Source organism: Thermobia domestica, chromosome 5 (assembly GCF_964235325.1).
Source record: "Thermobia domestica chromosome 5, izTheDome1.hap1.1, whole genome shotgun sequence".
NCBI lineage: Eukaryota > Metazoa > Arthropoda > Insecta > Zygentoma > Lepismatidae > Thermobia > Thermobia domestica.
Genome location: NC_137458.1, coordinates 59,532,648 through 59,548,933, shown reverse-complemented (window position 1 = coordinate 59,548,933; position 16,286 = coordinate 59,532,648). Strand labels below are relative to the sequence as shown.

At 35.5% G+C, this 16,286-nt stretch overlaps 1 protein-coding gene across 1 annotated transcript in view; it reads right to left on the bottom strand.

Moving 5' to 3' along the window:
• The window catches only part of LOC145685101 (lipase member H-like), an 81,790-nt gene that overhangs the window by 29,759 nt on the left and 35,745 nt on the right, over positions 1-16,286 (bottom strand). Inside the window, exon 5 of the mRNA XM_081757446.1 lies at positions 5,570-5,746. Within this exon, the coding sequence (XP_081613572.1) occupies positions 5,570-5,746 (177 nt within the window). The remainder of the gene's footprint in view (positions 1-5,569; positions 5,747-16,286) is intronic.

Below are 16,286 nucleotides of genomic sequence, written 5' to 3'. Positions count from 1 at the left end.
TCTGTGATTTAATAAAAATGTTAAAATTGTAGTCAATAATAACATTCATGTGAGGTGCATTTTATTACACTTTTATCTGGGCGAAGACTTATTTAAGGATAATTTATTTGTACCGCGTAAAAAGTGAACATAAATCAAAAATTATATTGGAATGTATTTCACAGGTAGTGCTCTCAACGGGTCGGGTCGGGTCGGGTTGAAGACCGACCCGACCCGAGCCGTGACCCGAATTGACTGACCGACCCGACCCGACTGACCCGAACCGTTATCCGATCTGATAGACCTGACCCGATAACCCGACCCGAGCTGACCCGATTGACCCGACCCGACAACCCGACCCGAATAACCCGAAACGGCAACCCGACCCGAGTTGACCCGATTGACCCGACCCGACAACCCGACCTGAGCTGACCGGACTGACCCGACCCGACAACCCGACCCGAGTAGCCTGACCCGACAACCCGACCCGAGTTGACCCGACCCGACCCGTTTGAGAGCACTATGGTCACGACACTGGGTGAACGCCAAAATGCACTCACATTGGGAAACTAGTTTTAAAAGCATAATTTTAGAAAATAAAGCATAAAGCATAATTTAAAATATATAGCCCAATTCTTGGAAAATTCTCTTTAACTGAAAGTTTAACATACTGTGTTAATATTTTTAAAGCCAATATTTACAATGCAAAATCATTGAGAACATAACAATGCAACAATGGAAAGCTTATTTTCATTTCTGTAAACTTTCCGGTGAAATCCTTTGATGTGGAGAAAAGAAAAAAGTAAAAGAAGACATTTTTCCGCCAACAATGAATAGTATGCAACAACTCCATACTATATTGTTACAGTGACAATGCCAGCTTTAAGTTCTTAGGGGGGCAAAGGAGGGGCAGATACATTTTCGGGGGGGGGCGGCTATTTGCCATACCAAAAATGACATATTTATTACGTTTGACTTATTTTACATTACATTGTGTATTTCGTTGCTGTTTTTATGTTAGATCTATATGATTATAAATTAAACTTATTTCAAATAAAATTTGTAACTAACAAATAAGTAACGTCTGCACATGAAATATTTTTCAATGAAACTTTTGAAGCCTAAAACATAAATTGAATTACTTTCGCGTATGCTACAAGTAACACATTCGTCTATATGCTACGTATCTCTCAATCTCTCTCTCTCTCTCTCTCTCTCTCTCTCTCTCTCTCTCTCTCTCTCTCTATATATATATATATATATATATATATATATATATATATATATATATATATATATATAGCCAGAGAGAGAATTTACGAGGAGCTGCTGAAAATGTCGTAGTCCAATCCAGAAGGAGTGTAGGTACTAGGTAGAAATATGAAACCGTAGTTTAGAAAAACATATCTCTGTATGTACAAATATAAATTTTCATATTGATAATGAAATTCTTATTGTTTCTCAGGCCTCTGAAGTGATTATATGTGCCCAAACAGATAATTTCACGAACATCCAGATCCTTACTGTTATAACATTTTTGTTCCACCAAGGAAAGTCACCGAAGTAAAGTAATTAGGAAATCAGTGAAACACCACGGGACTCTCCTCCGTTATATATGGTGGTGAAGAAGTAAGTGGCTTAGTATAAACGTAGCAATTTCTCAACAAACGTAGGCCACCCCAGTTTTTGTGTGACAAAAATAATTTAAGCTATTATTTATATAGTTTTTAAAGTGTATAGTAAACTCACGATATATTTATTATAGTCTGAGGTCTGCACCCCGTTTTCTCAGTTTTTACCTTCTCAGCGAAACTTGTGTCAGAGATTCTGGGCATTTCTTTGGAACTCGTCGGTAGCATAATTCAGAATGGCTTGGGTATGCGCAAGTTCTCGGCATAATGGGTTCCCAAAATATATGTCAGGAGAATAAAAGGGTAACGGCATTAAGAGAAGTATTCTTCCAATTTGACCGTAATGATGATCAATTTCGCTGACGAATAGTAACCATAGATGAAATATGGTTGTACCACTATGATCCTGAATCGGAACAACAGTCAATGGAGTAGTAGCACTCATTTCTCCATCGCCCCAAGAAGTTCAAGACACAGAAGTACGTTGAGAAACTGTTTGGAACATTCTTCTGGTATAAGTATGGAGTGGTAGACTACCTCCTCAATGGTCAGATATTTAATCCAGAATCTCTACATTACTTACAAAACTGAAAGAAAAATTCAAAGTTCAACGCTGCGGAAAATGAAAAGAAAGGAATTCTGTTCCTTCAGGAGAATACACCTGTCCATCAAGCCCCTGCGAACATAACTGACATTGCATAATCTAGGATTTCAATGTCTAGATCATCATTCTTATTCCGCAGATTTTGCTCCGTCTAACTATTACGTGTACTTATTTCCCAAACTTAAATAACACTTGAAAGACGCCATTTTAGATCTGATAGGGGTAGTGCTACGAACAATGGTGCGAGGAAATCTAGATTTTCTTAACTTTTCTGCAAAAGCTGGAGCACTGTACAAGGTAGTATATTGACTCTCGGGGGAAGAGAAGAAGAAGTAAAACTTCACCAATCCACGTGCACTCCTTCTGGGTTGGGCTACGAATTTTTCAGCAGTTCCTAGTCAATATGGTAGACGTCACGTCAGTATTTTGAAACAAAATACGTAAGGGAGAACTACTAATAGTATAAACCAATTACTAACTAAAGATCAGCACTCTGACAATACATTTTATTGGGAATCAATTTCATTCCATAATTTTATTATTATCATTTGCAGGAAGAGAAAACACAACTCTTTTTATCTCCTTCAAAAAATTAAGCTCTGGTAGTTGCAAACTAAGCTGTTATAAGCACATCCTTTGAATATTGGAAGCCGAGAATAATGTTTCAGAAAAAAGAAGTTTTAAATAAAACAAAATATGAAACTGAAAACTTCAAACCTGGATAAATACAAACAAGTTACGTAACTGGGTTTACCTTTCTTTTGTTTCCAATCGAAGTTGATCCAATGAGAAGAAAACAAGTCGACCAAATCTACTATTGTTCGCTAGGCACAATTATTAAAAATCATAAGAAAGAAGTATAACTAAAATTTACCTCAAAAGGGGTTAAATTAGAAAACAGAAATATGAGTGCATACCCAGACGCTCAAAGAAGAAAGCTTGAGGATTAATCTGCCACATAGTAAATTCATGGAAAGTAGACTACAATTTGTCAATGAGATTGGTTATGATACTGATATAAAATACTACATGAAGAATGTTTAAAGATTGTACGAGTCTGGGGGGGGGCAGTCTAGGTGGCAGTCAGGGGGGCAGAAGTAGTTACTAGGGGGGCGCTCGCCCCCTTGCCCCCCTCTGGCGTCGTCACTGTATTGTTATGTTTACTTTTTTAACTTAAGCACTTTCTGTACTTTTTGGTGGCATCTTTTACTTTCCTTTTCTGTATATATGTACCTGTAAGGCGCACACAATTTATCCGAGCAAAGCACATATCTTTACAATGAATTAACTAGAAAGTTCATTAAATATGAGAGAAACTAGTTGCAAAAAAATATCAATAAATAGATCAAGATATTTAGAATATTTAATGTATAATAAATACACATTATACACGATTAATGTAAAATAATAATTGAAATTAACAATAAAGCATAATTTTAAAAAAGCATAATTAAACAAGAAATAAAGCATAATGTGGGTTGCTCTAACAATTAAGTTGTATGAAGACGAGAAGAAAACGAAAACTGATTTCTTAACGAATTTCGTTGATCTTCTTTGTGTCTACAAAAACGCATTCCTAGAAACCTACAAGCTAGGTATCATCTCTGTGATTATACCAGTTTCTAGTGTTACATGTGAAAGGTCATTCTCTTCTTTGAAAAGATTAAAGACTTGTATACGCAATTCAATGACTCATGATAGGTTGAAAAACTTAGTGTTACTTTATTTTGAGAAGAAAATTGCTAAATCGTTAGATCTTTAACAAGTTGTGGATATGTTTGCTGCTGCCCACACGAATAGAAAGATCCTCTTCAAGTAGAGGCATGAACCTATAAGTTATTTTCTTTACCTGTAAAAGTGTATATGCTTCCACTTAAGTCAACCAGCTACACATATTTTAAACGCCATGATTAAATAACTATTTACTTATGTTAGAAATCAATTGCATTAATGAATCCTAGTTGTTTGAGGTACTAAATTCTTATATTTTCACTGTTTTCCAAAGAGTAAAATCATGAACAATAAAGATGGAAACATTCACCTTGAATACACCCCCCCACATATATATATATATATATATATTGGAGATGTACCCCTCAAAATCCTCTTGGGCCCTTCATGGGCCCCCCTGAAAAAAACTCTAGCTACGCTACTGGACACCATGCACCAGAGATGAATTCTCTACCACTGAGCCACCGCGGCCCTGCTTGGGCTTGGTCGTCCATATCCAATCTCTCTTTTGGCGTTGCTTAAACAACTTCTAGTTTTGTTCTAAATCCAGACTCCATATTGGCGCAGATATTAATATTACAGTCGATTGGTAAAATCAATCTTCCACATTTAAAAATTAAAGTACACACAAGTAGAAAAATAAGCATTTATCATAAAAACACTAGCTGCAAGTGTTCAAAATAGATTTATGGTTTCTATAAAATCAATTGAAAATTGCTATTTTTAATTAGGCAGCTAGTGAGAAACAGTAGCTTTCGACTCCAGCCGAGTTTAAACTCAACCTAAACTCAGTTGACCAAAGTGAACTGACCCGATAACCCGACCCGAGCTGACCCGACTGACCCGACCCGACAACTCGACCCGAGTAGCCTGACCCGACAACCCGACTGACCCGACCCGAGTTGACCTGACCCGACCCGACCCGTAACCCGACCCGTTTGAGAGCACTATTCACAAGAAATAATATTCATAATATCCTCTTTCTGTTTTTAAACACGCACACACACAAAACAGAGAAACGAAAGCAACACGCATAGTAGCAGGTTGAACTTGAATCTTTGTGACGTCATCCGTACGTGGCCCAAAAGAGTGCTACTTCAGCAATGAATTGGATGAACCTCTTGGGATCGGTGGAAATGCCAACCCTGTAACCTATATCAGTAGCGCCCTCTCAGATATACCATTTCCTAATCACCATATGTGTACTAATTAATTCAGCTGAGTACTTTCTTTTTTTGCTGCAGGGAAGTGCAATTGTCACATTATCATTTCATAGGAAGATTCTCTTTGCATTCGAATAAATAAAATATGAAACTATATTTTGATTTGACATTTCAAGAAACAATAAGATCATTGTTCTCATTGTCCTACATGTTTAAAATATGAAATTATCATGCTTTTCTCTAGCAATATCTTTCCGCACTCTGAGATATTCGGCATTATAGTAGCGTCTTCTTTGCTTTTTGAATGCGACTCACATAGAAATAGTATCGCCTTTGAATTATGAGACTTTTTTCTAATGCTTAATTTCATGTCTATTATCATTACCTCTAATTTGTTGGTGTATTATCTTATCACCTTGTAAATATACATTAGAATTTGTAATAAGAATTCCAATTCTTACCCAAACAACCAGGTTGCATAACTCCTCCATTAGGGAAAATGTCTACTGTCCCAGCTGCAAAGAGATAACCTAAACTTCCCCCTGCGGTATGGATTACCTCCACACATTTAGCATCAGTTGAATGAAGACGCAAAGACTCATTCATTCCTATGAAAAGTGGTCCAGCAGGATCTAAAGCTAAAATGTAATGAAATTAATTAGAGGTATTATACATGTATTACTTAGTTATGAATGCAAACCTTAATCTGTAAATTTAATTAGAACTAACTGGTCGTTAACAGGAACCAACTTCAAATTAGTTATCCTATAATGGATTTACTTAATGTACGCGGATATATGAACATTTGTATATGGTGTTTTATTTAAAACAACTGAAATAAAGAATTTCTGCGCCAATATTTTGTCTGGAGATACTGAAAGGTGGAAGCATATTCTTTTTCCAATTTGAATTGTCGAGATTATTACTTACACTTACAATCGTTAGTCAATTCCATCCTATATTTCTTCCCTCAAAATCTTCGGAATAAAACGAGCAGATTTAAGAACAGTTGTGACTTAGAGGCAGGGGCGGATCCAGGGGAGACGATCGGGGCGATTCCCCTCCCCAGAAAAAAAACTTTCTTATCTTACACATATAAATAAAACCCATCCCAGAGTTTGGAGCTCTTAAAAGTAGCTCTAAGTAGCAGTATTACAACTCACCGCTTCCCCCCAGAAATCCGTCCTGGATCCGTCCCTGCTTAGAGGCAGTGACCTTAGAGATCCACAGGTGAGATCGCCCTTCCCAAAGGCTGCCTTAAATTTAGTTATTTTGTCGACAGATTGTTCCACTTTTATTCTCAAGCACAGGCCTCAAAAGTTCCTCGGTGTCAGGTCTCAATGGCGAAAATAAAGTTTGGCGCTAGATAATTTAAGGCAAAACATAGGATTATGTACCGGTATCAAATTCGATTTGTATTATTGTGTAAAATGTTTTCTGAAATGACGCCTAAGCCAGAAGAAAATCCTTTGAGCACCTTCGACATATATGGGACAGTTTGATGACATGCATTTCTACTCAACTAGATGTACTGTCTACAATATCTCCAAGACATTGCTCTTCGGTTTTTCGTTGGTAAGAAATTCAACATCGCTAGCCTTGGCGTATTTTTGATTCTCTATAATAGCTTGATTAGTTAATCTCCTTTCATTCTTTTTCGCTTAATCCAACAATGTCTCAGTTGATCTTCCGTAGCCTTCTTAGTTCCGATGACAGAAATTTCACATTATACGCAGGAATGGTAAGTTTTAATTTGCAACATAGTCTGTAATTCTAAATATTCTTAGCACTCTCTGCCTGCATGTGATTCTGAGTTTTAGCTTGCCCAGTCACAATTTTGCATTCACAGAATGGGAACCTTGGCTTATCCTATCATGATTTGTGAAAGAAGTTTCTAGCTATTTGAAAACAAGATCATCGTGCTCTCAAGTTTGTTAGTAACAGTACCCCTTATCCACTCTCCCCTATCGTTAATTCAACCCGTAAGTTTCACTGTGTAATGGAAGGTTCCAGTCTGCACAACTGGTAGGTACGGGTAAAATATTTGGTGGTAGATTCGTCCGGTTTCATACATCTTCAACTGATTCTTAGCATCCCATTCCTATCAGATATCAGACACCTCTTGCAGGCTACCAAAACACGTTATTCAGGAGAGAAAGTGCAAGAAATTAAAGACAAAGAAGTTATAGAGTTTACTAACAGAGAAAATAATTATGTAAATATTTTCAGGGAACACTTCAACGTCAGAATAGAACAAAAAAAGACAATAGAAATATCAAAAATGTCAGAAAAGACGAACATACAAACCTCTTAATAGACTTCGCAGAAACTTAGATTTATATTATGAATTTCTTCTGAGTAAAGTCCTACAAAAAATGGGCATGGCGACACCCAAGTGGAGGGACAAGAAAAACGGACTGACAGAAAATACAGTATACAGCGTGTATGGTTGAAGCTAGAATATCTTGAAGTAGTTAACTCTGTAAGTAACGAACGAATAGTTTGGAGTAAACTTCCCCTCTGAAAGTCAGAAAGCTTGTAGTGTGACACACGAATGTATGTAGAAAGGAAGAATTTTCAAGAACAGGGACGGGTAAACTATTTTGCTTTACTCGAAGAGGGCATGAACACCTTCTGAAAAGCAGTGGTTGGCTAGCTGAGGGCATGAACATTTGTGTTTGAAGCTAACAAGGAGATTCCAAACATTCTGATAGACATAGTCCCAGAGTATCATATAACTACGAAGAAAAGAAGTATTATAAGAAAGAAAAGTGAGAAGATAATCTCCAAAGAAATACATCTGATGAAGAAAAGAAGGATAATAGTGAAATTGCAACTTCTAAAATTGAATATGTGAAACTTTGCAACGCAATATGACAATGCATTAAGGTACAAGAAAGCGATCTAGAGCGAATAATAACTGAATGCTACATGGGCCTTAAGAAGGCGATGTAGTGTCTAACTAATGTACTGACGTAGATCGAAGCACTGGAAAGCACTGGAGGAAGACTGGAAAAAGTTATTAGACATAGTAAAATAAACTGACAAAGAACTGGAAATCCTAGAAAGCTTTACAGGGGCGGATCCAGGACCGACTTCTGGGGGGGGCGGTGGATTGTCATAATGCTACTTTTAAGAGCTCCAAACTCTGGAATGGATTTTATTTATATATATAAAGTAAGAAAGTTTCCTCTTCTGGGGGGCGATCGCCCCCCCCCCTGGATCCGTCCCTGAAGCTTTATATGAAATGGTTACCAAATAATTGAGTTTTCTAGAATTGGAAAAGAGCTATGATCATACGCTGCATAAAAAAGGACACAAATTATACCTATGAACTGATAGATCTATACTTTTATTCCTAATATTTGCACAGTGTTTTTCTCCGAGTGCACTGACGCTCCTTTGAGATAAATTTAAACTTCGCCCGATCAAGAAACAGGTTTCATTAAGTAATACCACAGCACAGTAAACCATATTAAAGTGATGAGGAAATTGATAGAATGATCAAACGTGTATGAATTACCCTAATAATCTTCGTTCATTGACTATGAAATAGCTTTCGACTCCGTAATTACTTCGGTGAATATCACACTCTCAAAGCAAAATCAATGTAGAAGTGCCAACTATTAATTTTGTGCTTCGAAACGGCGCGCAGTGATTGTGTAAGTTTCATTCAACGATTTGCAGTTGTTTTGATTTGTGATAGTTCATTTTTGTCGTGTACAAGAAGAAAGAAAAGTAGTGTTCTAAACGAAGCCATGACTGTCGCCGTGTTGAAAGAGATATAAAGGGAAACATCTGATCCACCTTCATTTCCCTAATGACATTGTTGTATTTGCTAAAGAACACCCTAAATTGCCAGTTATGATAGTTGGGAGAGCAAGGAAATGGGTTTGAGAATGAGTGTAGAAAAGATGCAAGTGATGTTCAACAAAAGAACTTCGCATGCAAATTAAGCATTGAATTGAAAATACGGAACTAGAAGTAAATATCCAAGTCTATCTGAAACAGGAGATCTTGCTATAGAAAGATGCATGTTAGAAATAACTCACAAAAATAGGAAAACAAAACATATGAATGAAACAATCATAGGGCTGATGGATATTATATTAAAATTGAAGGGATTGAAGTGGCAATTGGCCGGACATATTACAAGAAGAAATTAAGATCAATGGAGGAAATCAGTTCTTGAGCTAGATACCAAGAGATAAGAATAATCTAGGAATACTTTTTCTACAGGGTGGTGTGAAAATCAAAAAATACTGCATTACAAAAGAATTATCTCAGATAGATGTTGTGAAAAAAAAGTGAATATCATCCCGCAGTGGATTTGGAACAGACTATATATTTTGCATTTAAATTATATAGACACCAAATTCGTGTTTTAGGTTGACATTGGGATCTGGTATCTGAGAATTTTGAACCCTATATGTATGTTTTATTCTACTTTAGAAGTAAGACTTGTTTTCCGCACCTCTAGCCTATGTTTATCGTCCTAATGATCCGCTACTCTCCCAAACGACTCTTCTGAATCCACTAACGCTTAAAGGTAATACGATTTCGTTTTAATAAGTTATGGGTGAGTTTCAAAACAATGTCTGAACAGAAAACCACAATAAAATATCGATTTTAAATGGCAATTTCATCTAGCTACACAACAATAATTCGGATGCGTCAGTATCTAACCATTGGATGATAAGGATATTCATTGCATATTTTCTATAATGGGATTCCAACTTCCAAGAGATTCGGAAGAGCAATCACGTGACTGAAGCTAAACTGGGAGAGTTAAGGAAGTGATGGAAGATTCTGAAAAAGCGATAAGCACTATCAGAAATGACGTGAATGGAATTGTTCAGAATGCTATGAAATCACACTGTAGATATTTTATATTCTCAGTGTGCAGGGACTGAAGGAGCCAGATAAAGGAAAGTGTTTAGTGTACAGTCCATGATACCGGTCATTTGTTGACAACCATGGAATGCACAGTTTGATCACATTTTTTCACTGATGTAGCGTAGTTTCACTTTAGTGGCTACGTAGATAGTCAAAACAATAGGATTTTTGATCGGCTGAAAATCTACATGCGTTACGTGAATCATTCTTATATTGTCTGAAATTTGATGTAGTTTACTGTATCACGTCATCGAATAGTGGAGGGTGTTTGAAAAAGAACTCACCAGTTTTAACTATAAATTTAATTGGGAAATGAATGAAAACTTACATCAATGAGTACATATCACAAAAGAGAATTCCTTCAAGTTTTGTTTAATGTTGGTAGACTTCAACGTGGGATCCATTTGTGGTCCTGCACACATCGAGACGATATTCCACTTCTCGCCACGTATTCACCAACATTTTAGGTGTGACTGTCTCAACTGCCGCGACAATTCTTTCCAGCAAATGATTGATGTCTCTGATCTTTTCACTGCACACAACATTTTTTGAGTAGCCCCAAAAGAAAAAGCCCAGTGGAGTGTAGAAAGTCAGCAGCAAACTCATACCCTTCGATTTTATCAGTAGGTTTAATTTCATGTAACAGTTGCAATTTGTAGGTGCTCAACTTAAGTCTTTTACGCACAACATCATACACAGTACCTTTAGGCACTCCTAATTGTAGACTACGTCTGCCCAATGACTTCTTCGGGCTCCGAACACAAGAAACACGGATCTGTTCAACATCTTCAGGAGTTCTCGGTGTACTGGTGATTTTGCTTTTAAAATACTACCAGTTTCCTTGAAAGACTTAGGCCAAGATGGATAGTTTTTGCTGTAGGTGGTTCACCATCATACTGACGTCTAAAACTACGTTGCACTGTTATAACTAACTCAGGTTTCACAAGCCAAATAACACACTGCGCTTTCTGTTGCGGAGTACACATTGTTGCTCAGTTGCTCTGCACTGCACGCCCGCCTGGACTGAGCTGAGGAAACAGGAAAAAAGCAACACTGGTGCCGTCTCAAGGTCAAGCATACCTGCCAACAACAGGGGAGCCAAACTTGGAGAGATGATGAATCGAACACCACAAACTAGAATAGTGTATGTCACTTTGTACAGATTCTGGGACACATTAAAAGTAGGGAGTTCTTTTTCAAACACACTGTATAGTGTATAGTGCAGAGTACTAAGACATCACTCTTTAAAGACGATAAAAATGATTGTTGGTTCTAACAAGGCAACAACATGTTTTACATATCCAATGAAACCATACAGTCCTTGTGAAGTTTTCGATATCTGAATCATTTCGAAAGGATTACGGCCCCCCGCGTTCATTGAATTTATGGGCACCAGATTTTCTCCCTTTCAAGTACATTAAAGGAACAGTCTGTACTAACATTCCGCATGTGCCGTGTCGTCTTCGGAATGAGGTCGACTGAGGAATGAGGCCGACGAGTATGGACACGACACAAGAAGAATTTAATCCAATGAAGGATAAAAGCAATGTAAAATAAATTGAGTTGATCAATAGACATTGTAAGAGTCACTATTGGTTGTGTTAGATTCATTGGTTTTGACTTATTATGTTTTCTTTTTAAAAAAAAGAAAAAGTAAAAAATGTCGGAAGGAAGGAAGAAAAAATATTGAAACTGTTTAAGTAAAGAGAGTTGGTAAGACTGTTAGAGGAAAGATTGCAGTCGCGAATTGTGGGCGTGGTCTATAAAAACCGAATCTACAAGCTAAAGTGGGTCCCGTGCCTACTTTACTTGTGTTCGTAATTAATCAACCGGAAGGTTGCCCTTCTGTTTCGTAGTGGTATTGCCGGATGATTACTCTGTTCGTATTGTATAGCTGGAAGAGTGTCAAAACGGAGTTCCAGTTTAACGAGAGGATTGTGCAGTCAATGGAGTTTTGTTTCGTTTCGGCAGGGTTTCTCTTTTGAGAATTGTTTCATCGTTGATATTCCTGTTTGTGTGATAAGTGTATTATCGTCGACTGTCGATGAAATCACATTGGTGTTATGTCAGTTAAATAACGAAGTGATCAGTGGAAAAAGGAATGTTTTATTCCTTGTCTATTCAATTCTCGCAAGCAAACTTAGCTGCAAGTCAAACGGGCTCTTTTTGTTTCCTCGTTTTGTGGCCGCTAAGTAATGAAAGTGAATAGTAGAGTGAAAGTTTTCTTTCATAGTGATTTATATGCTTGTGAAATAATAGCACAGAGAGTTATTTGCTTTATTAGCTTATTCTTTCTTTTTCTGTTAATTCTGTGCAGAGGAATAGTGAGTTTTAAAGAGCAGTGCTTGTGGGGCCTATTGTGCCGAGTGAAAGCCCGCTTAGATCACATTATTAGTAATTCATATCGGGCACTAGCTGGTGTAGTTAGCTTAAATACCAGATATAATTCTTTCTTGCTTTACATTTTCGTTCGGAAACTAAGGCATAGAAGGATTATTGAAAGGAATTACTTTACATTCTAAAACTGACGTTTTTTCTACCAATCTGATTTCAATCGAATATCCGAAAGCTCAGACGGAAGCCTGACTACCGAAAGAGAGCGAGCATTACACATAGAAGGTAATCTATACTATAAACAAGTCAAGGTGAGTGTAATTTTTGACTTATTACAAGTAGTAGCTGTGACTTGTCTTATTCTGTGTATTGTGAGGTTGTCAGAATTGAAATCCACTTCAGGTTGTATTGCTAAGGGAATTCCATCATTTTTTCACCCTTAAGAAAATTTCTAGAATTTTATGGAATTTTTCCATCTTTTCGGAGTTAAGTAGTACGGGGGACAAAAGTGACCAATTATTGAAAAACCCTAAGAATTCCAATATTTCCAGTTTAATTTGGATTCTTTTACAGTATATGGTTAATCTTCATTTTATATTTTGCAGTTAAGAAACTAGAATGCAAATATTTTTTCCTCTAACATTATCATTCCACTTTATTGAAAAGAGTCAAGAAAGATATTAAAAAGGTATTGATTGATAATTGTGTGAAATGTTGAATAATATATGTTTAAGTTAAGAATTGAGATTCAACATTTTCATTCCACTTTTATAAAAATTGAGACTGAGTGTTCATATAATAGATGCATTGTTTAATACATCATAGAGCCATATTGTATAGACTTATTTGCTTGAAATTGAATATTTCAGTAATAAAATCTTTATTAGAATTCGTAAAGAAAGAGAAATTTAGATGCGCGCTTATAAATTGTTAGTTTGATTATCTTTATGAATTCAGGTAAAGTAACGTTTATAGAATCATTGAGAATCATTGATATTTAGAGGAACTTAGCTTAACGTATTGCATTTGTATTTTCTTGCATAATAGAAGATTCATTTAAGAATATTTGGATATTTTCTATTTAGAATTCAAGTTTATTAAAGAAACATTTTATCCTATAGATTCACTCAGGTATTTTGATAGTATAATTTTTTAATATAAATTTTTTGGTTGTATTTTTTTCAATAGTATATTTACACTATTCTAACGCAATAGTGCAAATATACAACCCAATATTGTTAATAAAATTGTTATTGAAAATTGAATTTTTGTTGTCATTTATTTAGTATATAATAATTTGTTTTCCTATTTATTTTGGATTTACTGTTGTTTGGAAATATTGGAATGATAATTCACTTTCACACTGACTGGGTGTACGATGGAGAATTAAATCTTCCGGTTCAAAGTCCCATCGACTAGGCGTTAATCGGATTGCATTCGGTCTGACGATTATTGTTATTATTATTATTATTTTTTGAATGATAATGGTTGTCGGACTGAGAGCTTTCTGTGTATGCTAGGTGGAAGGGGCGTTACAAGATACGAACACAAGTCAAAGTATTTTTTTTTGTTTTTGTTATATTTAGTTTAGAATATTATTCTTGTTAATATTTATAAATAGATTCTCAGTCTCTAATAAGTTCTATGACTATTGAATTATACTTGGAAAATAATTTTTTAGTAATTCAAATACTGTGAAGTTGAGATTAAAAAAATTGTTTTTCTCCTCCAACATTATAATTCCACTGAAATTTTTTTGAACTTTTAAATACAGAATTAATTATAAAATTAATTTTGTGAATTATAGTTACTCAATTAATTTAATTCAATTGAATAATATTGAATTTAAGAATTTTGATTGAAATATTTTAGCCAGCATTTACAAAATTTTTGTATATATTAAATGTTATTGGAATCTTTGAATATTTTTGATTTTCCTTCCAGCGTTGTTGCTTTGGTCGTGTAGCTTTCCATCTTAGTATTATTGTAGAGTAGAAAATAGTAGTATATGTTTAGTTATAGTATATTATTCTTATATTGTATTGTTGTTCTTAATAACATTGTTCATTTAAATTCTGATCATATAATGGAGTCTCGACTGGACTATGTTAGCATTGATATGTCGAATGCAGATTTCTTAACAGTAGACGCTACTGGTTATCCTAGTTTAGATCAAAACTCAACTTTTGGTCATTTGAGCATGGAACTTACTCCTCCATTAGCAAATAGATTTAATGTAAGATCACTTAGTGTTCCTATTGATAATAATCAAACGATTATGAACTCAGTTGATCTAGATAGAGCCAGTCGTATGGCTAATCCATCTAATAGTCAAATTACTAGAAATGATCCTAGAGTAACTTTTTCGGAACCGCCTTTAGGTAGAAATATTCCGAATGTTTCTGATAGTAGTAACTCAGGAGAACGAGTTGGAATGCAGAATAGATATATAAATCTTGGAAACTATTATAAAAGAGTTTCTAATGTTTTGAGTTCGACTCCTAAAGTGGGTTTAAATAATCCTAATCTTAGAATGCATGGTCATAACTCGAATTATGGAAATCAGAATAGTTCTGAAGGTAATAGGGATATTAACTTTCCTACGAATAGACAAGATCATGTATATTCAGACCTTAATCTAGAACATAAGCTGATGACTAAATTTACTTTTAATAAATCTTTAACATATTTAGAGAATACACTGTCAGAAATTAAGAACATTAGTGGAAATAATAGCATTCAGACTTTTGAGATGTTATTTAAGATCCAAGAAATATTAATGGATACTAGTTATTCATTTAATATGATTCTTTCAGTAATTCTCTCTAGATGTGATGGTAATATATTGAAGGAAGTTACTTCAGCTTTGAATAATAACATTGATTGGGTTTATTTTAGGGATAATATTATGCATGTATATATTACACCCACAGTTTTGCATTCACTAGTAGGTGAAAAGGTTTATAGAAAACAGGGGTTGACAGAATTAATTAACGATTATGTCAAATCAGTAATGATATCTATGGATATTTTACAACTCGGGTTGAATGAAGGTCAACTAGTTGGTATAATCTTAAATGGTATGAATCCAAATCAACGATTTCGGATGTTAAATTATTACTGTCCAGCGAATAGACAGGAATTGTTGGAAATATCAGAACAATATGTATCGCAAAATAGGGAACAAATGGAGTATGTTAAATTATTGAGGAGTAACAAAGGCAAAGAGAAAATGTCTTGTTCGAATTTAGGTTCTTCAGTAATTAAGAAAGAATATGGTAATAATAATCTGAATTCTACATTACCTAATGTAAAATCGAACCTCATGAGGAATAGTTTTAGGGTTTCGGATTCTTCAAGATTTTCTGGGAACCTTAAAAGGAATCGATTTGTTCCTCCATTTAATAAGAAGAATAATGTCCCATCAGAGATGAACGGATTGGTGGCAACGTTCGTCATTGGAAAAATTAATATTTTAACAAATATTTGTGTTGATGGGGGCTCTAGTTTTAACTTATTGAATCGAGATCTAGTGAAAAGATGCAATGTGGAAGAACATGTTCATAAGGTGGAAGAACGAACCATCAATGCGCCTTCTGGTCTTAACTTTGTTACGGATGAAGAGGTGACTTTGGTGATAAACTTATCCGGATTTTTTCAATCTGTGATATTCAGAATAACTGATAATCTTCCTTGCGATTGTTTGTTGGGAATTCCATATCTGCGTTCAACGTCGGCGTTAGTGGATTACGAGAAACATTTGTTGGTTCTTTGTAATGGAAAGAAACGCGTGCGACTTAATTATCGCAGGGATTTTGTGGAATCATTCCAAAAGGGAGTTAGATCTGGAGAACAGCCTAGTCAACGAGAAGGGACTGGTGTAAAGTTTCAAAAGAAAAACTTATCTAACAAATCTTCTGGTATATCTTCTATGTTTATTAGGGCAGA